General features: G+C 41.1%; 1 protein-coding gene and 2 long non-coding RNA genes across 3 annotated transcripts; 1 reads left to right on the top strand and 2 right to left on the bottom strand.

The window, feature by feature from the left end:
- Positions 1-41: 41 nt before the first annotated feature.
- On the bottom strand, positions 42-3,220 carry LOC307047507 (general transcription factor II-I repeat domain-containing protein 2-like). Its single transcript, XM_079694518.1, has 2 exons — positions 1,012-3,220; positions 42-810 (listed from the first exon to the last, which is right to left on the bottom strand). The coding sequence occupies exon 1, from the start codon at positions 2,843-2,845 to the stop codon at positions 1,712-1,714; it is 1,134 nt and encodes a 377-aa protein (XP_079550644.1). The 5' UTR covers positions 2,846-3,220; the 3' UTR covers positions 42-810; positions 1,012-1,711.
- Positions 3,221-18,492: 15,272 nt separating this feature from the next.
- Positions 18,493-20,830, top strand: LOC307047550. Its single transcript, XR_013810480.1, has 2 exons — positions 18,493-20,508; positions 20,729-20,830. It is a non-coding gene; the product is annotated as an uncharacterized lncRNA (long non-coding RNA).
- Positions 20,831-21,088: 258 nt separating this feature from the next.
- On the bottom strand, positions 21,089-25,639 carry LOC307012925. Its single transcript, XR_013800782.1, has 3 exons — positions 25,509-25,639; positions 23,572-24,795; positions 21,089-21,676 (listed from the first exon to the last, which is right to left on the bottom strand). It is a non-coding gene; the product is annotated as an uncharacterized lncRNA (long non-coding RNA).
- Between the last annotated feature and the right edge of the window lie 205 nt (positions 25,640-25,844).

Below are 25,844 nucleotides of genomic sequence, written 5' to 3' on the forward strand. Positions count from 1 at the left end.
ATGACCGGAAACCAAACCAGCCGAGAAGTATGTTTTAGAGCAGGGGTCCCCAAACTTTTTTCTCTGGGGGCCACATTATCGTTCCTGACTGTGATGAGGGGCCGGGATCGATCATGTGGGCTGTATACTAGGCCACTGCCTGTTATAGCCATAATTTCTAGCACAAAATAGTTCATCATTACAAGTGATTTGCAAAATAAGTGAGTACTTCACATGTTTTTCAATTTGAAATACCACAGGTATTCCTTTTATTTTCTAATAACAATCATGTAAAAATAGCAAGGAAAGGTTAGAAAAACATGGTGATTGACAGTTTATGAGTGATACAATAGAAATTGTAGGCCTATATTACAGTGAGATGAGAAATCATCAAGACAAGAAACTTGGTGAACAATATATCAACTAACCAACTCTTATTTGTATATGCAGGTGAGATTTTTTTTGTTCAAGGTGAAAATGCAATGAGCACCCAAACACTTTTACAGCACAATTATCATCCCTTTGAAATAGGAGATTGAGATGAGGGGCAGTGCATAAAGAGGAGAAAGAGGAGAGAGAGGAGAGAGAGGAGAGAGAGGGAGAGAGAGAGACAACGATGGAGAGGCAGATGCTGAGAGAAGAGATTGGGAGGAGAGACTGAGCAGTAAACCCTCGGCAGGTTAAACTAGAAGAGAGTAACAGAATGCGAAGTCAGCAATATGTGCAGTAGGTGAACTGAATTGGTACTTGTAGCCAGGGTGGAAGGAAGGATGGATGGGCAGTGATCTTTGAGGTCAGCAGTTGCAGTCCCCTCTCTTGCTGCCTGGAAACCTGGCATAAAGGGATGACATTGGACACATTCAGTAAATTACATAAATATGCTGCCTGTTGTTCCTTGTGATGTGATTTTACAAATACAGTGTAGCATTATTCATTAAAATTCATTAAAAACATTAATCATATTTCATCAAAAAATCATAGTTCATGTTTACAGCCATATAAAATTGTAATAGTTAAAATCAGTATATTTACCATATCAGTGTGAACTGTGTGCTTGCTTCTGGCTGGTGAGAAGTCCGATGTCTGGGTGTAGCCTAGTGGTTGCCAGTCTCAAAGTTTGATGCAAATGTTCATCTGAGAGTCTGTTCCTCGTTGGATTTTTTATTTGCTTCATGCGGGAAAACGTCTGCTCGCAGGTGTAGGTGCTGCCAAAAACGGTACACATCTTCAGAGCATGTTGTTTAATGTTTGGGTAAGTGCCCTCTGGTAGCTCAGCATAGAACTCAAGGAGGTGGTCAGGCTTGAATGCGTCTTTAAGGACATCACAATTCTGCAGCTCGGCTAGTTCAAACTGAAGAGAGGGAAGTGCGTCGTCAATGTCAGCAGCAAAGGGGTTCTGGAACAGACTTATGTCTTTGTTGTTGACATGAAGCTCGCGGAAGCGCACACTGAACTCTCGCTGCAGCATCTCCAGGGCATCTTTGCACTTCGCGACTGGGAAAGGGGTGGCTGGTTTCTCGGCGCAGTAGCTTTGGGTGGCAGGGAGATGTGTGAAGTCCAGCTTTTGGACCTGTCGCACAAGGAGCTGCAGTTTGACCTCGAATGCTTTTATGTGGGAATACATGTCGCTGATGAGATTCCCTTTGCCTTGGAGCTGTAGGTTGAGGTGGTTCAACAGTTCAGTCACATCAGTTAAAAACGCGAGGTCCCATTTCCACTCCGGGTCGGTCAGCTACCGTACCGTTTCACTTTTAGACTGGAGGAAGGTGTTGATTTCGGGCAGCAGGTCGTAGACACGGCGCAATACTTTGCCTCGACTTAACCACCGGATTTCGGTGTAGTACAGCACATCCTGGTGAGCAGACCCCAGCTCGGAGAGAAAGGCCTGGAACTGCCTGTGTTTCAGCCCATTTTTCCGGATGTAGTTGACACAGTGCACAACCACCTTCATCACAGACGCCCACTTCAAAACTTTGCAGCACAGCGCTTGCTGGTGAATCGGGCAGTGGACTTGAATCGGTGGGGCGAGACCTCGTTCCTCGAACTCGCCGTTTAAGCGCCCTACTAGACCCCTCGTAGATCCGACCATGCTAGGCGCACCATCTGTAGTGACACTGGCAAAATTAGCCCATTGCAGACCAAGTTCGCCCATTGTTTTGCACACTTCGACAAAAAGGTCTTCTCCAGTTGTTGTGCCTTTTAGGCTTCTCAGTGATGCCAGCTCCTCTGACACTTCAAAACGTGTGTTGACTCCACGAATAAAAATCAACAGTTGTGCCGTGTCCTGTACGTCATTACTTTCATCCATGGCTAAAGCAAAACACTTGAATTCTGCGGCTCTCTCTCTCAGTTGGTCAAACACGTTTCCCCCCATCTCCTCAATTTGTCTCGTCATCGTTTGTGCTGAGAGACTCACCCCACGGAAGGCATCTGTCTTCTCGGGACACACCTCCTCGGCCACAGCCAGCATCATGGCCTTCCCGAATTCTCCGTCTGTGAACGGCTTGCCGTGGGTAGCCAGTAGGTTAGCTACTTTGTAGCTAGCTCGGACAGCAGCCAGGTTGACCCGGGATTGACGAAGGAAGGCATCCTGTTGAACAGCTAGTCCGCCTTTCAGACACCGAACCTTATCATCTCTCGCTAGCCCGCTCAAGCTAGCATACTCTCTGTGCCGGGTTTCGTGATGGCGGCGAAGGTTGAATTCTTTAAACACGGCCACATGTTCTTTACATATAATACAAATGGCACGGTCCTTCCATGGAACAAAAAAATAATCCTTGGTCCATTGTTCTTTAAAAACCCGACACTCTCTGTCAATTTTCCTCACTTTACTGCACGCCATTACACTGCTGTTCAACTGTAGCATAATATTTTCTGCGCATGACTTCGATCAGCTTGTAAGGTGGCGGAAATTCGGTCATAAACATACGTCATATAAATAATACAGACACACATATTAAATTATATAAAATATAAATGGTTAATAAAAAAATATTTTAGTGTTAAAAAAACAAGATGCAAATGTAACAGATGTCAACCAGAACGTTACATAACGTTGCTTTTAAAGCGTGATAGAGGCGCTGGCGATCTGATTGACAGTTCCACTGTTTGGCTCATGGCCACTACCAGAGCCGCTCTGGCCACTACATACTGACGGCCTCGAGTTCTAATCTCAGGTGACGGAATGAACAGCGATTACCGCCCTCGTTTGGAGAGTCATGTTATTATTTCACAAAACAAGTTGGACGACTAAAATAAAATATTTAAAAAAATATTTTATTATTTTTTATTTTTTTTTTCTTCTTCTTTGGGCCAGTTCAAATGGTGAGGTGCAGAGAGGTGGAGGGCCGGTCAAAGGGGCGTGGCGGGCCGTATGCGGCCCGCGGGCCGTAGTCTGTGGAACCCTGTTTTAGAGTATTGATTACAGCGTTTAGAATGTGTTACATGAAAAGTGATGAAAGAGAATATGAGGAGAAAAGGCGTGTTAAGCATATGTTGAAGGTGAAAAGTACCAATCCTCTGTTTTAAATGCAACAACGGACATTAGAGGCGAGGCGAGCCGGCTGGCGGGGAGGAGCCAGCAGAGGATATATAACGGCACCAACTGGGGGATTCGCCCTTCTCTTCTTGCTCAGGAGAGCCAGATCACGGCTGTTTTCTGCCGGAACAATATTCTGTCTGTAACACTACCGCGCCTTTTTTAATTAACAGTGATGCAAATTAGTCGCTTTTCGGCGCCTCCCGCTTTTTTAACGCTGCTTTGGGTGACTTGTGTAATTCGTGGAAAACCGAAGAGTTTTCGTTTTGGGGGGGGGGTCCGTCCGTTAGTCCGTCCGACTGACGGACAACTTCTCACTTCAAAAAAGAAGAAGAAATCTAGATCGCAAAATAATTAAACAAGCGAATGCATGTTTTTCCTGGCCAAGGACAGGTTCCTTGTACACAACACGAGCGTATCGTGTCTTCACGTGTTTATGTCTCGTCTGAAAGGAGTGTAGACTAGACTAGAGTGCTTACGGAGAGCACCGGAACGCCGCTCCAGCTCTTCAAATATTGCAGTACCCATAAGGAGCCGTACACATGCTGCAGTGTTTGCGTGGCTGTGTCTTTAGTTGTAAGCACAGTGGCGATCTGTTGTTATTAGCATCTGGTTAGCTAGCTATGCTAACAAATTTAAAGAGCTTTTCTACAACCAGGTGGAAGAGAGCTTTCTCCTGAGAGGCTCAAATAACCTCAGCTCAGTGAGGTTAAGGCACACCTTGATATGATCATTATAATTATTAATGAGACATTAGAGACCAAATGAAAAACAGGTATAAAATACTATATGACAGTAACAAAAAAGTTGTTTAAAATAAGTGATTTGTAAAATATCCATAAAGAAAAATCTGTTTACAGTTCTGTTTCAAATGGGTGTTGAGAGATGTATCCATAGATCTCCTCATGTTGCTCTCAAAGTGCGCCAGATTGATGCTTTTAACTTCAATATTTAAAAAAAAATCTTCCCGGGGGAGCATGCCCCCGGACCCCCCTAGAGGAGGTTAGGTCCCCCCACTTAAATCATGTTCACATGGATACTAAATAGATTTGCACACATCTTGTGTCCATATCTTTCTGTTTTGGTGGTCATGCCACACCGTGCACATGCATGCATGCCAGAGTCATGGTGAGATATCTGGATTAAGAGGTTGCTTTTTCTTTGCACAGCATGAAAGAAAGGCCAAATGAATTGGCTGTGATTTTAGTTTTTTTAACCCTCTGGAGTCTAAGGGTATTTTCTCGATTTTCAGATGTTTTCTTAAATCACCTTTTAAATGTATTACTTCTAACATGGCAACCCATGTGTTGAATATCAAAATGTTCAGGACAATCTCTGGTATTGCTATATATGCAAATTACTCACCTTAGAGCACTTTGTGATGAGATAAGTAGCTCAAAAGCTTAAAATGTGACATCCGATTTTCGGAAAATCCTCAAAACTCTTGTGTAAACACAAATGTACTCATGTGATCAAATTGTTTTGGTGTTTTAGATTTGGTTACCAAAGTCTTAGGATCACAAAAGTAGTGAAATATTTGAATTACACTGTATATAAATGTGTAATTCATGTCTAAAATGAAAATAAATTAATTCGAATTTTGAGTAAAACAGGTGTTTATCACTCTACTTTCACCACAGTAGGGACTGAGATACATTAGGACTGACTAATGACTTCATATTACATAACAAGGTTCATGTGATGTGTACAAATACAAATTGAGCATTCAAACTTTTTATTCAAACAACAATTTATTATAAATATGTTTTTTTCAACCAACTATTTATATAAATATAAGAAACTGGAAAATCTCACTATTTATAATATTCAACATCAGAACTTTCAACCAACTCTTCATTATAAATGTCAAGACAGTGTCAAGGTCTTTGTCTGTCTTCCAGAACAGTGGGTCTGGCTGCTGTGAAGATGGGGGTGATGGTGCGTGGGCTGCTGTGTAGGTGAGGTGTACAAGTGCTCTACGAGATCTCCACGAGACCTGCTTGCTGGCTGAGTTGAAGGTGATGGCTGTGGTGGAGCCTTTTTGCTGAGGTGTATATTGACCTTGTGGCAGCCGCAGATGGAGGTGGAGGCAGCTGTAGTGATGCTGGTCTGCTGGTCCTTGGTGGTGATGGCTCTGGTGAAGGCCCTTGAGCCACGGTAGATCTTGACCTGGGGGCCGGCACAGATGGATGTTCTGGCTCCTGGATAAACGCCGCCTGTGGGCCACTAGGCCCAGGCAGCTGTGAAACCTCTCTGTAAAACAAATTAAAATGTAGGACAATAATTACTGCATTGAAATAAAGTTCAAGTAAAATGTTGCTCAAGCACAAATAACAATGCACACATAAAAAGAAAGATTGGGAGGTTGGACAGGAGTCTCTCTCTCTCTCTCTCTCTCTCTCACACACACACACACACACACACAGATATTTCCAGTTACTTTACATTCAGTATAAAATCACAAACACACATATACATAGGCTACATCTGATTACAAAGTCTCATCTGTACAGGACGGTAAAATAATCACTGGCACACATATAAATAAATCTATGACAAAGTCCAGAGGGTTAAGCAGAGGTTGAGTTCAATCATTTGTACGGCCCTCGGAGGATGTTGTAAAAATTGAAAGGAAAAAGGTTCCCCACCACTGCTGTAAATAATAATAAAAACTCTTGATTTAAAACTTAACATCTCTGTCTCCTATTGATCTGAGTATATTATAAAGAATAGCCACTTAATTGAAGCATTATAGCACAGGCCTTTGTCAGATGGTATATTACGCTGTTTTTTTCCTGCTTCGAATAGTTCTCTCTTTTTTCACCATACCTGTGTTTGCATCACTGAATTAAAGTATCCCATTTGAATCTTTTCAGAGACTCCAGTTAGTCTCATTTTAAAGCTTCTCTTCTGGACGCGAGAACAAAGAACATATTTAACAATTGGAGCCCAACGTGGTCTTCGCAAAACCGGGAGAGACTACAGCAGGCTGCTCGCTGGACCCGCTGGCATCCGTTCAACACACAGAGAGCTCAAATCAACTAGGTAAGGAGAAACCTGTTATATCGAATTCTTCAATAGTTAATGTAGGACAATGTTAGTTATGTGTGTTTGACGGCGGCCAGCGGATCCTGAAAATAGCTGTGCAATTTAAGTTAAAACAAGCCTAAATTGATAAACATTGGTATCCTACCACGTGGCGTTGCTTTGTTACAGGCAGGGTGAGTTCAATTTATTTTGTTCTATTTAACCCTGCATGCTATTCGTTTGTCTGTTATTACATGTCGGCTAGAGGCCAATCACTTATATAGGTGTCTTTTGTTGCGTTTTAAGTTAACGTGAATGGTTTTAGGCCATTAAGCAGTCGGGACTAGTTTGAAGCTAAGGTTATTGGAGTGAGTGTTTTGTGTTAACAACAGTGTGAGGCTGTTTTAAAAAAGTCCTTTTTCAAGGAAAAGGCCTGAGGAGTTTGAAGCTTTCAGTGGTTACTATTTTCTGTTTTCAAAAAGACATTGCGTTGTGGATTACGGCAGGAAGTGCGACATTCGTGCGTTAGATAGACGATATTCTTCTGATTGTGTTTGGATAGCGTCCCATTTTGTCCCATAAATAGCGTGTTTAAACAGAAGAGATTACCATACTGGCTCTTAAAGTCAAAACATTTACGTACATGGGTAGAGGGCTATGACGTAAGGGTATAAGGCTCATTTATCATTGTAAACTAAATAGAAATGTTATTTTAAACTACAGTGTTGTGTGTTGAATTTACTAGACAAAATATCACCTCACCATTATTTCAACTCCAGGTGTTTTCTCAAATCCCTTTGTTCTTCAGTTCAAAGGTTGGAAAACCAGTTGCCATCTTTTCTTGACCTCATGTTCACAGTGAACCACACGGCAGTCGCCATTTCATGAAATGCTAATTGAAGTACTCTGTTTGCTTTAACACACTGAGGCTAGGCATTCCATCTTCTAAAGAACATCATACTTCTTGTTAGAGTTAGAACTATTGGAAGTACTTCTGCTGGTAAATGTGTATTGGCGGTTTTGTGAATATTCTTGTTTGCAAATGTGTTTTGGCGGTTATATGCTGTGTTGTTTAACCATAATGTAATGTTCTTCCTATTTTAAAGATATTTTTAAGGAAACTAAGTTTCTCCTTGTTAAAAACAAGTCAGTTTTGCAACAGTTATTCCCTAGTGGATTAAGCTGGAAATTAAAATAGCGCACTCTGGTGGTAGTACAGAATTATTACACAAATAGAAGAAACACCATAACATTGTGAAGTATAATTTTAAGTGTTATAAATAAACACATGCTTGATCGACAAGACAGAATTGCAAGTGGTTTCTAATTATAAGAGAAGAAACTTTACATAATACTTTTTCAAACACCAATTTATTGAAGCTAACACAAGTGGTGACATTAGCATTTGGATTTGGATTTGAACCAAATTCATATTTCAAAGTCAAAACCATACACGGTACAACTTGATTTTAACATTTCATATTTTAAATTTGCATAATTTTTATATAATAATTAACTTTATTAATATTTTACCTATAAAAAAAAAAAAAAAACAATATCTTAAAAAAAAAAAAAAATCTTTTAATAAAACCTTGAGCAACTTAAAAAAAAAGAAAAAAAAAAGAATTAAAGTTCGGACGAACAGCAACGAAGGTGCTAGTCAGAAGATTAGTGCTTCATCTTTGATAGGTTAATAAATAATTAGAGAACATGTCACCAAAACAAACTAAGTTGAGACTAGATGCAGAGCCAGGCTCAACAGCAGATGTCAAAGGAAGGATACAAATCAGATCAGATGCCATCACAGCTCCAAATCTTAGACAAAAGACATGGAACCACATGGAGAAACTGTTGAAACAATGGCAAACAAGAGGACTGTATCCAGCTGATGATCAACCAGCACCAACGAAAGCCCATAGAAAAGCAGTAATTGACCATGAAAATGGAGAATACCTGCGAGAACAACAAGCATGGATCAAAGCCGGACAACCGTCTTGGTATGGACCTGCAAAGATTGCTATGAACAAAGCGGAAATAAGGAAAGCACGAGTTACAAGTCTGATGCTCCATTTAAAGTATTCTGCTAGTGGGATGGCTAACATGTGCGTCGACAAAGAAGCAAATTCGCAAGCAGAAGAAGACGCGAAAAAAATGGAAGAACCAGTAATCCAAACTCCAAAGCTCTATCCTAACTTGATTGAAGAACCTCCTCCCTACATTTCATAAAATAAAACTCTCCTTCAACCCTCAATACAAGCCCCAACTTTTGGTATTTTGGGAGGAGTATTGGAATTGGAAGGAGTCCCCACAGCAAGACGTCTCCAAGAATTGGAATACGGAGTAAGAATGCTCACGACTCAATCCAATCAGCTGCTGGAGGAACACAAACGATTAGCCGAAATGCAAGCATTAAGAACTATGCCTACAGATAGACAACTTCAGCGAGACATGCTACAAACACCTCTGTCATTCCAGTCAATCAACAGATCAACAGGTGCAGATCCAGGAAAAATGGCCGCTTATGAGAGAGCGGCAGAGCCTATCTTCTCTCTTCAACCACAAACAGCAGAGGAAGACGCACAACAACACAGATGAGAAGAGGCACATAATGACAGAGATGCTGAAGAAAGAAGAAAGGCAGAAGAGGCACATAATGACAGATATGCTGAAGAAAGAAGAAAGGCAGAAGAGGCACATAATGACAGATATGCTGAAGAAAGAAGAAAAGTAGAAGAGGCACATAATGACATTATTGAAGAAATGCGGAAGTCAGATAAAGCCAGTCATGACATTATTGCAGAAAGACAAAGGGAGGAAGATAAATACCAGCAACGTCTGGCACAAAGACAACGAGAAGATGTGACATTCCGGGAAATGATGGAAGACAGACACCAGAACCAAAATGATGAACAAAGAACTCGGGGATGGGAAGACTCTCAAAGAACACGCCGAACAAATTACTCTCCTGATGAACAAAATTACAGAGGACAAGGACATGGAGAAGACAACGACAGTGCACATTCTCAAACCAGCAGACACTCGGGATACCCGGAACACACACAGCAACAACAGGGTTTCACCACACCCTCAGGGAAAAACAGAGGTGACGAAATCAACCAACAAACTGTGACAGGGCCCATAGCTGAAAGACTCAGGAGTACCGCACATAGCGCCATGCCATTGATAGCAGCTGGAAATAGAGGATTTCAATACCAATCATGGAATCACAGGGACATGGAAGCATTAGTGGGAAAACTACCTCCACTCATAAAAGGAGGTCAGAAGTGGGTGATTGATCTGGAGAGATTCACAGCCCAAGACCACCTATGCTTAGGAGACGTAAGGGCCCTTCTTGGACGGATTGAAGGACGACTTGAAGCAAGAACAATAGACTCCGAGGCTAATTTAACAAATGACCTAGATGACACCCCCTTCAACTACATCAGGTCAAAATATTGGGCTGCTATTCGTCACATCTACCCGACAACACGCAGTTTTCATGCTCTCATTAGCTTGAAGAAGGAGCCTGAGGAAGACATGCATGCATTCCTGAAGAAATGTGAAGAAGTGTGGGAGGCTTGCACGGGTGAAAGACATGATCTTTCTCCAGCTATTGAAATGGTGTGGAAGAACTCTGTCATTAAAGCCCTTCCCCTAGCAGTGCAGACACGTTTGGAAGAAGTGGTTGGATTGGACAATAAACCCGCTGAACAATGGAGACAACATCTCATTCACCACGATACCAGACACCAGGCGGCTAAAAAGGGACTTGATGAAGACGATAAAATCCAAGCAAGGAGACTCGTGAAGATACAAATAGCTGAGAAAGATGCCGAAGCTAATAAAAACAGGAAAGATGCAAGGCAAATGACAACTAAAGCAGATAAGACCATAGAAACAGAGACAGTAATGCAGACACCACTAACAGTTCAAGCTCAGGTGGAGCCAGAAAATCAGAAGCAGTACCAACAAAGAGGTGGAGGAAGTTTCAGAGGAAAGGGCAGAGGAAGAGGTTTCCAAAAAGTGGGATGTTACGCATGCGGTCAGGTGGATCATTGGGCCAGAAACTGTCCGCATCAACAGATGCCATACAATCCTACACAATTCCAGCCCCAGACACAGCAGTATTATCCCCAAGTACAGCAACCGCTTCCGCTTGTGTATACTCCTGTCCAATCACAGCCACAAGCACCCATTTACATGCCTACACAGTACCAACAGAGGGGAGGACTCAGTGGAGGCAGAGGATTCCAGGGACAACCAGGAGGAGGAGGGGTGCCAAACATGAACCAAATGCCTCTGACAGCTTGGAGTGGTCCATACGTATGAGGAGGCCCAGAGGTGATGCAATTCCATCCCAAGATGAACCAATGGTCACCTGTGAGATTGAGGGGGAGAAGGTGGAAATGATGTTGGACACAGGAGCTACAGCTTCCTGTTTGACAAAATTAAGGGGAAAACCACCACCACTCACAAATCACACCCTTAAAACAGTTGGATACTCGGGAAAAATTGATGTACAGAGATATACATTACCATTGGTCACAAAAATTGGGAAGCAACTCCTACAACATCCTTTCCTCTATGCCCCAAACTGTCCCATAAATCTAATGGGAAGAGACCTTCTCTTAAAATCAGGAGCGAGAATTCTATGCACACCAGATGGGCTGATAATCCAATTTCCAGGCCAGATACCACTCCACCAGACATACGATGGACAACAGAGAATCATGATGATGGCAGCAGATCCAGAAAATGAAGAAGAAAATGACACAACCACTGTGTACTGGAGCCGCCTAATCACCACGGAAATCGATACTCCTCATGTCCAAAGAACGTACATGGCCTGGAAGCCATGGATAAATACACTGGGACCCTATGGGCCCCCGCAGGATCCTCTACATTGTACGTACAATTATATAAGGCGACCGGATGAAGAATATCAAGATGCATGGATGGAAAATAAAGAGGGAAGGATGGAAGATTTGACTGTAGCAGACATCTACGTCGGACCGCAGGGTGTAGCAGCAGCGGTAAAATTCACACCAGAACAAAAACAATGGTACAATTTATCTGAAGAAGCTGTTCCTCATGTCACACTCGCCAGGACCATAGGAGCTGAGTCCAGATCATTGGTTCCAATGATAAAGACTGCATTGAACACAGAATGGTTGGCGACGGAATCACCTATTCTGTGGCAATCAACAGACCAGACGATGTGGAGGATTGGAAACAATAGCCAGGAACAAGGGCTATTGGAGAAGCAAGAATTGGACAGAGATCATGGCCGAGAACACACAAACTATCCGGACACAGAAGAAATGCTGATGCAGGTGCCTACACATCTTTGGACCACTGGAGACTATGACGTTGGATTAGTAAATCATGAAGTCTCAGTGGAGCTGATGGAAAATTACAAACCATGTTGGCGCCCGCAATACAAATTGAAACAAGAACAAATAGATGGAATAGGAAACACCATTCAAGGATTGTTGCAAGCTGGAGTAATCGACACACCAGTTCAAATTGGAATACTCCCATCTTGCCGGTACCAAAAGCTGGAAACAAGGGATGGAGAATGGTCCATGATCTGAGAGAAGTCAACAATGTCACTAAAACTGCTAATATTCATGTTCCCGATCCACATGTAGCATTACAAAATCTTAATCCAGGTCACAAATATTTCACAGTGATAGATCTAGCTAATGCATTCTTTTGCTTACCATTAGATCCAAAAGTCCAGGATATTTGCTTTTACCTACCAAAGACAGCGATATACCTACAATCGGATGCCACAGGGTTACAAGGATAGCCCAGGATTATTTAACAGTGCATTGAAACAAGACCTCAGTGCATTGCAACTTCCGGAGGGAGTGACTCTGATACAGTATGTTGATGATTTACTTCTAGCCGGGCCAGATGCAGCAACATGTCTGGCTGTGACTCAACAATTGCTAATCCTACTGGCCAATGTGGGCTATAAAGTGAAGAAAGAAAAAACGCAGATCGCAAGGAGAACGGTTACATTCCTGGGAAGGATGATTTCCTCGAACAGTCTAACTCTGACACCAGCACAACGGTCTTCCATCCTCTCCCAACCAAAGCCCAAAACAGTGCAACAAATGCTCGCTTTCCTGGGCCTGACAGGCAGGACGTACATACCTGACTATGTGGACTTGACACAACCACTGAGACACATAATTGCAGAAGCAGGAAACAGAAATCTTAAAGCTACTCTCGAGTGGACAACGTTGGCCGAAGAAGCTTTCACGAAGACGAAGCAAGCCCTGAGTCAAGCGGCACACCTTTCCAATCCGGATTATGATGATGATTTTTGCCTTGATGTTTCTGAATCAGGTGGAATAGTCAATGGAGTCCTGTTTCAGAAAAAAGGGGGAGTGAGACAGGTACTCATGTACCATAGCTCAAAGTTAGACAATATAGAACTAGGCCAGACAGGATGTGCAAGACACCTAGCTGCACTAGCAAAAGTCATTGAGAAAACTGCACATCTGGTAATGTGCCACCCATTGAAAGTCAACACAGCCCATGGAGTAGTAGCATTCATAAATTCACAGGCATTCACATTTTCCCCAATCAGGAAAATCAAGATTCAGACCAGTCTGTTGAAACCCCATATAACATACCAAAGTGGTTTAACAAACATGTCTACAGGACTGAGCACGGAAGAGCACACACCCCATGACTGTCAGTTAGTCTCCCAAAAGGATCTTAAGATAAGATCAGATTTAGAAACAGATCCACTGGACCAACCAGACTTCACTTTCTACAGTGACGGCTGTTGTTACAAGGGAGATGACGGGAATGTGGCCTCCTATGCAGTAGTCCGGCAGGAGGGAGAAAATATACAAACAATAGAAGCAGAAATCATCTCCCAACCTGCTTCGGCCCAACTAGCAGAAGTAGTGGCACTCACCAAAGCCTTGGAGCATGCAGAGGGACAACGAGTCAACATCTATACAGATTCAGCATATGCTTATGGAGTAGTGCATATAGACGGACCACAGTGGATCAGAAGAGGGTTCCTAACATCTGCTAAGACACCAGTAAAACATGCCGAAGCGCTAATACTTCTGCTGACATCTTTACTGTTGCCAGCACAAGTGGCAGTAATGAAATGCAAAGGACATCAAACATTAAACAATGCAATATCCAGAGGAAATGATGCAGCAGACAAGGCAGCAAAGAAAGCAGGAGGGTACAGCAAGCAAATGATATGTACAAAGGCCAATACTCAAGAGGAGTTAACCACCGAACACATCAAAGACATGCAGAAATATTCTGGAGTGTATGAACAGAATCAATGGAGTCAGAAGGGAGCAAAGGAAGTAGATGGCCTGTGGAAAGCCCACGGCGGCCGTTTAGTCGCACCTGCAAAGTTATGCCACCTGCTAATAGAACAATCACATGGTCCCACTCATGTAGGAAAAACAAGAAAAACAAAAGACATTGAACAACAGTGGTGGCATCCTTACATGAAGGACATGGTTGAAAACTTTGTAAACGACTGTGACATGTGTAATGCATTCAATGTAAAAAAGCCATACAAGTGCCCAATGGGAAGATATCCAGTCCCAGAAGCCCCATTCAAAGACATTTGTATTGATTATACAGACATGGGAGCAGACAATGTAGTCAGAGGGTTTAGATATATGTTAGTAATGATTGATCGTTATACGAAATGGATTGAAGCAATTCCCTGCAAGAAAGAAGATGCAAAGACAGTCATTAAATGGCTCAAAACAGAACTCGTACCCCGTTATGGGGTGCCAAGGATTATAAGATCAGACAATGGTTCACATTTTGGAGGAAGTTGAGTTATATTTTGGTATAATTCATAAGTTTGGGTCAGCATATCACCCACAATCTCAGGGAATAGTAGAAAGAGCTAATAGAACATTAAAAGGGAAAATAGCTAAAGTTATTTTTGGCACAAACATGAAATGTGTAGATGCTTTGCGTCTGGCACTCATGTCAATGAGATCTTCAGAGGGTGCTAAAACACATCTTTCACCCCATGAGTTGTTAACTGGTCGGCCAATGCCTGGGCCTCCTAGAGAAGGAGGGACAGGCCCAGTTTTAGACATCAGACAAATAGAAGTCGACAGTGCTTGAATTGGAATAAAAAAGGTGCCAGTACTCTAAATCAGCAACAAGTATTTCGCACAAAGTCATAGTATATCCTATAATGCTGGTGGGTTTGTCTCTTTACTGTATATTTTAGAAAGGCTAACTGTACTTAAACAAAATGACTCAGGGTGAATCTGAGATTAGAGGGGGTGCAGTGGTAAAGTGCTATTTTTATAAGTGGGGAGTGGACCTGACACCCTCTAGTCTATGGGGGTCCGGGGACATGCTCCCCCGGGAACACATTTTTTTGAATATTGAAGTTAGATTCATCAATCTGGTGCAATTTGAGAGCAAAATGAAGAGATATATGGATACCTCTCAACATCCATAATGAAACAACTGTAAACAGATTTACTTTTTCTTTATGGATATAAAAGAAAGTAAAGCTTGACTCCTACTGGCTGGTTAAATGACTCCTCGTCCCTGAGGCCACTACCAGTTTTTTGTTTTTTCAAGATTTTTTTTTAAATGTTGGACTTAAATGCATCAATCTGGTGCATTTTGAGGGGGAAATAAAGAGACTACACCCATATGAAACAAAAATGTATACATTTAAATAATCATAAAATCATAAGTACATGGCCATAACCAATAACATACAATATCCAATATGAAAAAACATTGAAACTTGTTTATTTATTTGTTTTTGGTTCATTTATAGTTGTGAGTGTGTCTGGGCTCCTGAATCGGCCTCTCCTGTCTCCCTCCTCTCCCCCCTGCTCCTCTTTGAGGCAACAGCAAAGACTAGTTTTAGCTCTCAACAAGTTTATCTTACCTTTTTTCACCTAGTTAACATTTTGTTTGTTTTATTCATGCAAATTTTACTCATCACTACCCCCTCAAATGGAAATATGTGTTTACATAAATGGTGACCGAACCGTTTGAGACCCACTGAGATAACTTAAACTAAGTTAACTATCTAAAGACTCAGAGAGTAATTTACCTCACCAGAGCTGTAGTTATCAGCCTCTCAGTCTGACAGCAAAGGACTCTCCCTCCACCTTGTTGTTGAAAAAGCTCCTTATATCCGTTAGCGCAGCTAGCTAGCACCAGATGCTAACAACAATAAACGTAACCGGTGCGCGCGCTTTCTCGCTCGCTCGCGCCACATATACACCAACACACACCCTCCCGAGCTTGAATGACACACAGAGACCAATCGAGGGCATTAGTATGATCTGTATGAAAGTGGCAATGTCGGCAGGCCACGTCATGTAGACAGCCAGTCACCCTCTGTGAGGCAGAGTCAGACCCACATTTGCACTGCGTTGCGTTTACAATATATACGTATATTGCCGGCGGCTGAGTGCCGGTACTCAGTAAGAAGTGCCGGTACCACATGGGTAAAAATCAGAAGTGCCGGTGTTACAGTATAAGTTGAGTCATGACAACTGGCGACATTCTATTATTTTCGTCATAGGAATCCGGGGCGTGTACATTGAGGACCCATTGTTGACTTACCAGGAAAGAAACATCGTTTGTCGTTTACGTTCATCTTTTGCTATATCTGCCTTCCTAAGATCACTTTGCTGCACATTCAGTACTCGTATATGAGGTTGTGGGTGAGAGTCCGATATCGTGACGCTTACAGGGAGGTATCGAACATTACAAAGTAGGTGACTGTGTGGATGCCTGTTCAAAACATTGCAAACTTCAATAAATCATTTAAATTATATATTTGTGTCCGACTTTCATTTGTTCATCGTTCTTAATGTGATGTATAGTAGCTTTGATAGCTGTCCATACCTTCAGACAGCCTAAAAGTAAAACACAAGTTGTTTATTCACAGCCCGAACGCTCATCGAGATGACTGGATCAGTCATGACAACTTGTGATCAGCTCCGATTAAATTGTGATATCAATTCTGTAGCTAACCTCCAGGGAGCACGTTTATTTTATGAAATAAACGTTAAACGTATAGGCTTAAAGGCATAATAGAACTACCGTATTATATGTATTCAACTTGTGCCCCGCTGGACTTACTTTTCTGTGGTTTACCGTTACTGTGACATATCAGTATAGCCACGGAAGATAGTTTGTGTGTTTAATTCCCATGCATCAAGGTTATTTTCATGTATGTAATTGTTTTTCCTGCACAGTGTAGAGTCTTGTTGTGATGAGAGGGATACAGGAATTTCATAAAATAAACGTGCTCCCTGGAGGTTAGCTACAGAATTGATATCACAATTTAATCGGAGCTGATCACAAGTTTCATGACTGATCCAGTCATCTCGATGAGCGTTCGGGCTGTGAATAAACAACTTGTGTTTTACTTTTAGGCTGTCTGAAGGTTGTTGGAGATTCGGAGGATGTTTAAAACCAACCTCGTCTCCGCGTGTCGTTTGATAAGCTGGGTGAATTCGTAAAAAGGAAGGGATTAAGAAACACCAGAATGCAAGTGAAACAATAATCTTGTTTTAATGATACAAGGTAACAATACAAATACAAAGGAATCACGAAGCACTCTGCAGAGTACTCCGGGCTCAGGTTCTACCACGTGTGAGACAGGTCTCAGGAACGGCCGGTCAAAAACAAGAGCGCGAACCAAAGGAAAACACAGTCTTTCATACTAAAACACAGGAGGAGGAGGTGTACGTGCTTTCCCCCAGAGGTCATCTTATTGGCAGAGACCAACACATGGCCTGTCGCACCCAATCAGTGCGACACAGCAGCTTGTAGCCAGCACACACACATCCCGTTTATGGCCCTTTGTCCCTGAGTCCATCTTCCCCCCCTCAGGCTGCCACACACAAGTTAAAAGTATGTTTTAATATATAGTTTTTACAGTTGGCTAAATATGTACGTAATACATGTTAATTACTTTCATATCAATAATAACGAGGAACACATTACCTATGCTCTTAAGCAGTATTAGAGATGCTTTTCAAATAGTCAAACTTCACACAGGCCTAATATAGAGAACACACTCATTTGTCCTATAGCCCCTCCATTTGTTTGAGCTATTGTTCACATCTTTACTTCAAATAAAAGGTTTCACATTGTATATTTCCAGCTTCCTTTACACATACTGTTATTATTAATACAAAGTAACCACACACGTCTATTGAAAACAAGTCGATCTCCCTGATAATTGACATGCTGAAACTCTTCGGAATGTGTCCCCTCCCCCAACTCTCTCGTCCCTGTCATAAAAAACTGCTTCCATTTCATATAGAGTAATAAAAGATGTTTAAGCTAATTTCTCCACAATGTTTGTAGCCATTTAGTACCCACACATGAAAGAATAAGAACAGAGGTATAGTTGACCAGTAATCCTGTAGCACATATATTTACTGCAATGAAAACACACACACATCTGCTCCAAGAATGTGTAACGCACACCCTTCTTTTACGAGGGAAACATTCCAGCGTCTTGGCACTATCTCCAAATAAGGGTGTCCCCTGCTCGCCTCTCTCTCTAAACACAAGGACTTCACCTCAATATATTGGGGGAGGGAAAAGATACTTTGTCCCTTCTAATTTAACACACATGAATATATATAAGGTGACATAAAAAGGAATATACCAGATTGAACTTTCCTGCCATACCACGTTACTTTAATCCTTCAAATAATTCAAATAATCCTTCAAGGTATGGACAGCTATCAAAGCTACTATACATCACATTAAGAACGATGAACAAATGAAAGTCGGACACAAATATATAATTTAAATGATTTATTGAAGTTTGCAATGTTTTGAACAGGCATCCACACAGTCACCTACTTTGTAATGTTCGATACCTCCCTGTAAGCGTCACGATATCGGACTCTCACCCACAACCTCACATACGAGTACTGAATGTGCAGCAAAGTGATCTTAGGAAGGCAGATATAGCAAAAGATGAACGTAAACGACAAACGATGTTTCTTTCCTGGTAAGTCAACAATGGGTCCTCAATGTACACGCCCCGGATTCCTATGACGAAAATAATAGAATGTCGCCAGTTGTCATGACTCAACTTATACTGTAACACCGGTACTGCGTACCGGTGAGTACCGGCCCAATTCAAGCACTGGAAGTCGATGAATATGTCGGGGCTCTGAGTAATATTATCCAATTCTTGTCTACACAGGTTCAGAGAACTGCAGAGACACCAGACGAGACGCCAGAAGAGACTCCTGTACGGTGTTAGAAATTAAAATCAATGTTTTGATGGTATAATGTAGCTTAAACATACCGTCAGTTTAAACGCTCTTTTATACTGAAAAAACAGAAATTCTTGTGCACAAGCAGTTAAGCTTTTATTCTGAAAATCCTTCATCTACGGTTACCATTTAGCATGTGGCTAATATACGATTTCCTAAAGAGGTGAATTGAGTAGCGAAATGACTTGGTGTGGTGAAAACCGAAACCTACTGATTTAACACTACAACTATAGATGTCGAGATACTACCATGCTGAATATTAAATGAAAGTACAGTTTATTTGAATACACTATTGTTTACAGACGAGAGTAGCATGTGACAACATCTGGAATGACCGGAAACCAAACCAGCCGTGAAGCATTTTCTGTATGTTTTAGAGTATTGATTACAGCGTTTAGAATGTGTTACATGAAAACTGATGAAAGAGAATATGAGGAGAAAAGGCGTGTTAAGCATATGTTAAAGGTGAAAAGTACCAATCCTCTGTTTAAATGCAACAACGGACATTAGAGGCGAGGCGAGCCGGCTGGCGGGGAGGAGCCAGCAGAGGATATATAGAGAGGCGAAGTCCCTCCCCTTCCGGGAGCCTCCATGGGACCCCGGAAGCGGAAAATTATACATTGAAGTCAATGGAGAGAGAAAAGTTATCTTTTGATCCCGTTTGAATTGTGCCACGAATGACACATATGATGTTTGTCAATCTTAAACAATCATTTCCATGCAAAAAAAGTCACAGTTTGTCGTAAAAATGCTGAAATATAAGACTATGAATAATACGCAACTAGAAAGACTACAAATCCCAAATGCATTCTGGGTCGCGTAAGTGATGTCATAGGCGATAATGCTCCAAGACTGGTTGTGACTCGCAAAGCAAAGAGGAAGAAGAAGACTGATTTATTCCCTCCAATAAATATAAGAGATTGCTCCAATAAATTCACTTTTACAAGATGCCTGTGTGCTTTGTACGAGGTTGTAATCACAAAAGAGATCATACCACTTGCTCGTTCTATCGCTTCCCGTCTGATGAAAGGACCAGGAGTCGTTGGACCAAACATATCAGGTAATATACATGTTTTGCATGGAACATAGTCAAGTTAGCTACCTAGCTAGTAGCGAGCATGTTAGTTAGCATTATATTACATTACTTAGCCTTGTCATTTGTATTAGCCTTAACATGAAGTAAACCAAAATGTTAAACAGTAAGAGTAGTCATGATGGTAAGTATTTTGTGAAACATTTGAAGAGTAGCCTATCGCCCCCTCCACCAGGTGCTAAGGGGGCGGGAGGTAGGCTAACGCCACATTAGTATCAGCGATCTTTTCTACTTAATGCTATCTGCACAAATGGTTAACATTGACCATTAAAAGATCAGGCAGTTCAGGGAGAGTCGAAGGAAGGAAGGAAGGCAGGCAGCTTTGCATGACATTCTTCTGGACGTGTTTCATTGTGATGATAGTGAGAGTGAGTCAATCTGTTTGTTAGAAAGACAGTAGTTGAGTGATTACTGAGAGAAAATTATTAAAAGAGATAATTATTCAGTGTTGTTACTTTAAAGTGTTGTTACTGACCTTTTTCTCTTTTATTTTCTTTACCTCACCTGTAACTGCTGAGACCCTGAGGAACATGCACACTGGTCTGACCTGCTCTGGTAACCTGATTTCCACTGTACGTAATAGTATTTGGTTATGGTATATTATTTATATACATCAAAGGCACAATGCACCCCTCAGAGACACACATGTATTGAGTGTGATATTTTGCATTGGTCATGTGAAATCATCTTTACACACTAGAAAACTGTAGGAGCGGCAACTTGTTTTGAAATTGAATTTTTAATATCCGATAATAAAGTTAATCTGTTTTCTTTTTTCTTCTCTCTTCCCAGCTCCATCCATCACCATTCTCTGTTCCTGCCAGGTCCTGCTTGCTAATCAATGCTCATATTTTTTTTACACAATTACAAATAAAGTCAATGTATTGTATGACATGAAGTTGTGCTTCATTCTGAGTCAATAATAAATTCATTCTGCCTTCAGCTGCAAAATTATTGTGGACTGCACCGACATCCATGTAGCAGCCCCCCCCCCCCCCAGTAAGATGAACCAAGCAAAGCTGACATACTCAACATACAGCTGTGCTCTTAAGTTTACATGAAGAATTTGTGAAATATTGGTAATAACAGGTTTAAATGATTATTTGTAATTAATTATATAATTTTCTCATCGTAGATGAGCAGACAGGGAGCAGATGAGAAAAGCAGAATATGCAGCTGCCATTTTCCACATGGAAAAGAGAAAGGGCCAAGTGTATTTGAGTGGACAAAAGAGAAATCCCAAATACGAAAAATAAAATTATACAATTTAGATATGTATACAAATAAATACATATCCTATATACACCATCATGTATAATGATGGTGTATGATGTAGAAGGAAGTGTGGTAGATAACAATTAAATATAGAGTTACATACAGATCCATGTTACAGCAAAAGATGGAATAACTAAGAAGCACACAGTATAATAATAATTACACGCAACAATTAAATAACTGCTCAGCATCTCCACCACAATCCCAATCTGCTGTGTCCTGTTTTCCTCCCCTCTGCATAACACCCCATCACACATACGAAACACAACGCAGAGTCCGAGGGTGTTAAGAGTATGTTTATTTAAATGTCCTCCTCTCTACTGGCCAACACAGGGAGCATATGCTGGGTGTAGAATTGTTCCAGGAGGAGGAGATTTCCATGCCATGCAGGGTCTTTGGGGATGGGGAGGATGATCCCCTCCTTCGTGGTCCACAGTAGCAGAGACTCCGGTCTGTGATTTGCAGCTGTTATATAATATACAATACATTTTTTTGAAAAACATTTGATCAAAAAATAAGGATTTGGTCAGGATCTAGAGTCAGTGTGTAGTTTATTAATTAATCAATGCTCTCTACATTAGGAAAACACATACCAGTGTACCAGAGGGAGTCACACACAGCTGTGCCTAGATAACCAAACAAATTGACAACAGGGATGCAAACTCATCAGGTATGAGAAAGGTGACAAGGATCCGAGCCCCCTGACCCCACAGAATATCGGCTTTAAAATGAGGAATAACAGAGGATTTTAGCAGTCAGAACAACTAAAGCAGCAGTGTTAATATTAACAGAAACGCCATAGAGTCACATCTAATAGAAATATATAAAAAGCATTAATTTTAATTGTGTAGCAGTCAGTTTATAATTTTGGCAGCACTGTTGAGCATTTTGAAAATGTATTTTCAGGCCTCTGTGCAAGGCTTAGTCTTTCTATCTTTATAGCCACTGGTGTAAAGTAACTAAGTTCATAAACTCAACAAGTACTATACTTGGGCACAATTTTGAGATACTTGTACTTTACTTAAGTATTTCAATGTTTTGCTACTTTGTACTTCTACTCCACTACAGTTCAGAGGTAAATGGTGTACTTTTACTCCACTACATGTATGTAATACCTTTAGTTACTTTACAGATGTGGATGAATGATGTGAAATATAATCAAGTGTTAAATCAGACTTTAGTTCCACCTGGAGTAAATCCAAAAGCTACCCTGCAGTATACAAAGTCATTCAGACTAGCTGCACCTTTACCAGCTTTGAGAACACTTTCATGATCAATCATTATAAAAACGTATCATATTATTCTGAAATGGACCAATCTGCAAAATGACTACTTTTACTGTCGCTACTTTCACTATATTTTGATAATAATACTTTTCTACTTTTACTTGAGGAACATTTGGAATGCAGGACTTTTACTGTAACAGAGTATTCCTACACTCTGGTACTTCTACTTTTACTCAAGTACAAGAACTGACTACTTCTAATTTTAATCAATTACAAGATATATACTTATACCACCTCTGTTTATAGCCTATGAAAAAAACTATTAGAAAACGAAGGCTAAAGCTAACGTTAGCAGATAGTGACAATGTATGCTAGTTAGCTAGCTCAACGATAATATTGCGACGGGAAAAAAAAACTTTTCAGTGCACATCACGCTCTGCCGCTCCGACAGGGAGCTCTATTGTGAACACCTGAACGGCCCGTTCTAACAGCTGTTCACCAGCGGTCCAGTCTGTGCCACAGGGACTCCGGACGCACAGTTAATATTAACGAACGCACCGTAGGTAATGTAGCTGCTGAAGCTAGACCATCATCGCCGAGCAGCAGAGGCTTATTATACATCATGAGCAGAGCCGACAGGCAGGAAGACTCGAGCACACAGCTCGCGCTTCATTATAATATATATAAAAAAAGCTCGCGGCCGCACATTAATCCGGGTCCCAGACCCCCTCCCATACCCAAAAAATATTTTTATTGCAGATCTACAGGAATCACAAAAACGACCTATCTTGGATTCAAAACGGAGAATTTCGCCGAAAGGTGACAAGTTTGCATCCCTGGACAAGATAACCAAAATCCTTGAATCTACACACAGCAAATAAACTCAAATGACACAACGAGATGTAAAAAGGAGATCACACATATAGTCGATATAGAACTGGCCGCTTCAATCTGAAGAGCAACTAAAACAAAACACGGGAGTGTATCTTGTTCTTGTGAACACTAATGTTATCCACAGCATACACAGACACCACAAAGTTCTTAAGGAGAAAACTAGTTTCTAAAACAAAACACGTTAGTGTACCTTGTTAGCTAGCTGACATTAACCTTAAACATTGCACTCATATTACTCACTGAAACCTTGTAAAGCCGGTCCCGCATGCTGGCTCTTACAGAACCGCTCCCTTTCGTGTATGTACAGCTCTCAACATGCCCAGACTTGTAGTGATTTTCACCTCGTTTTATACTTTTTCGCCTCATTCTGAAAGAAACAGGTGAAATTTACTAACGTGACAGCCATCTTTGTGATGGTAACGCGTATTGTGCGAGACCAGAGACCTGTAGTTCACTGAGCGGTTTCACACAAAAAAAATTGTAACTTCACAGTTTTACGACACATTTTTATTTTTTTGACTTGCAAAATGTTCTTTTAATTTGACAAACATCATATGTGTCATTCGTGGCACAATTCAAACGGGATCGAAAGATGACTTTTCTCTCTCAATTGACGTCAATGTATAATTTTCCGCTTCCGGGGTCCCATGGGTCGGAAGTAGATGGGCGGGACTTCGCCTCTCTATAAAGCACCGAACGGGGGATTCGTGCTTCTCTTCTTGCTCAGGAGAGCCAGATCACAGCTGTTTTCTGCCGGAACAATATTCTGTCTGTAACACTACCGCGCCTTTTTTAATTAAAGTATCCCATTTGAATCTTTTCAGAGACTCTATTTAGTCTCATTTTAAAGCTTCTCTCCTGGACGCGAGAACAAAGAACATATTTAACACCACTGGATTAGAAAGGGGTCTCTTCCTGCTTTTTCTTTTCTTTTTCGGAGGGATGGCAGGGGTTTCAGTAGCCTATATATTTTCAGAGGTTGAGATCAACAACAAAGTTGTAATACAACATAAGACAACAGCACTTATATTTGAGCAATTATTTGACGGTTGCATAAAAGGGTCTAACGGACCCTTAACATTAAAACAATAAAAAGCAATAGGAATGATTATATTACAGACTTGGGTATTTGCTTATCATGAAAAGCATCACCCTGGCCTCATGGACAAGAGCCTCGCTAATCAATGCTGCCATGTGCATCCTGGCCTCATTGGGATCCTCAAAGATCCTCACTTCACGGTTGAGGGACATGGCATACAAAGAGAGAGTGAGTGATTACAAGAGAAAGTGAGAGAGAGTGATTGAAAAAGAGAAGGTGAGAGAGTGATTGAAAGAGAAAGTGAGAGAGTGATAAAAAGAGAGACAGTGAGAGAGAGAGTGGCTCTTAAAAGTGCCGTTGGTTTTATATGTGTGTGTGTGTGTGTGTGGATATGTGTGTGTTGGTGATATAGAGTTGTAAAGAAGCTGTAAAACAGGAAAAATAAAAACATGATTAGGATTATTTAGAATAACAGTAACATCTGTGCATTACTCTATTATGCAATAATAATTTAGTATAATTTATACTGTGCATATTTTTATATTATGAGGGACATGGCATACAAACAATACAGACACAATATACAAACAATACACAAAATGAAGAGTGCAATAATAATGAATGTGTGCATTACTCTATAATAATTTAGTATAATTTATATATCGTATATCTACTATATATTTTAATTCTACAATGTAACAATCCCAATGTCCCCACTGGCCAGTCAAATCCTCGGGAAAACCTCCAGGTCCACATTTTTGTTCCACTCCATCGCCGATTCCACTATTACAACTTTGTGTTGAAAGCTGTCTTTACAACACATGGGCAAATACAAGCATTTAAACATATTTTTCTAGCAGGCTCCTCCACTATCCAACTGTGCCGGGGACAGCTAATGTCATTTAGCTGTATAAACTATAAATGCTATCCAGCTACAAACTTTGACCGGAAAGCCGGAGGCTAGCTGAACGTGGCCGCTAGCTTGCGCGTAGCCTATTGTAAAAGCTAAACACACTACAAAACTCAACATAATATCCAGGAATGAAACGCTATAGAGACTGTACTACAGTGGAATAAATAAAAGCAATATCATTTCGTGTTTTAAAGAAATAAACTCCCCTTGATTTTAGATACTTACTGTAGTCCGTTGTGAGATGAAATGAATGAAAGTGACGTGATCGTGGGCAACGTCACGTGGCTACGTCACTGCCGTCAAGCGCGACATAACGTTGCCGTGGTAACGACGGCATCTTCTTCTGGTTTATCGCTGTTATAAAAAAAAAGATTATTATTACTATTAATGATCAAATATGAATGTAATTGTCTTTTAAATAACGTAAACTAAAGGGAACAATCTATTTGACACAGCTGAAGCTCTGGCCTTCCTTAAAAAATAACTAATTTAATAAAAATGCACCGTTTTTTGAGAACAAACATTGGTAAATAATGCACCATAATACATTCTGACGAAAAC

This window comes from Notothenia rossii (genome assembly GCF_949606895.1).
Source record: "Notothenia rossii genome assembly, chromosome: 7".
Lineage (NCBI taxonomy): Eukaryota > Metazoa > Chordata > Actinopteri > Perciformes > Nototheniidae > Notothenia > Notothenia rossii.

What these genes read in the sequence shown, in the direction of transcription:
- LOC307047507 (XM_079694518.1), bottom strand. Translation starts at nt 2,845, where the DNA reads ATGCTACAGTTGAACAGCAGTGTAATGGCGTGCAGTAAAGTGAGGAAA.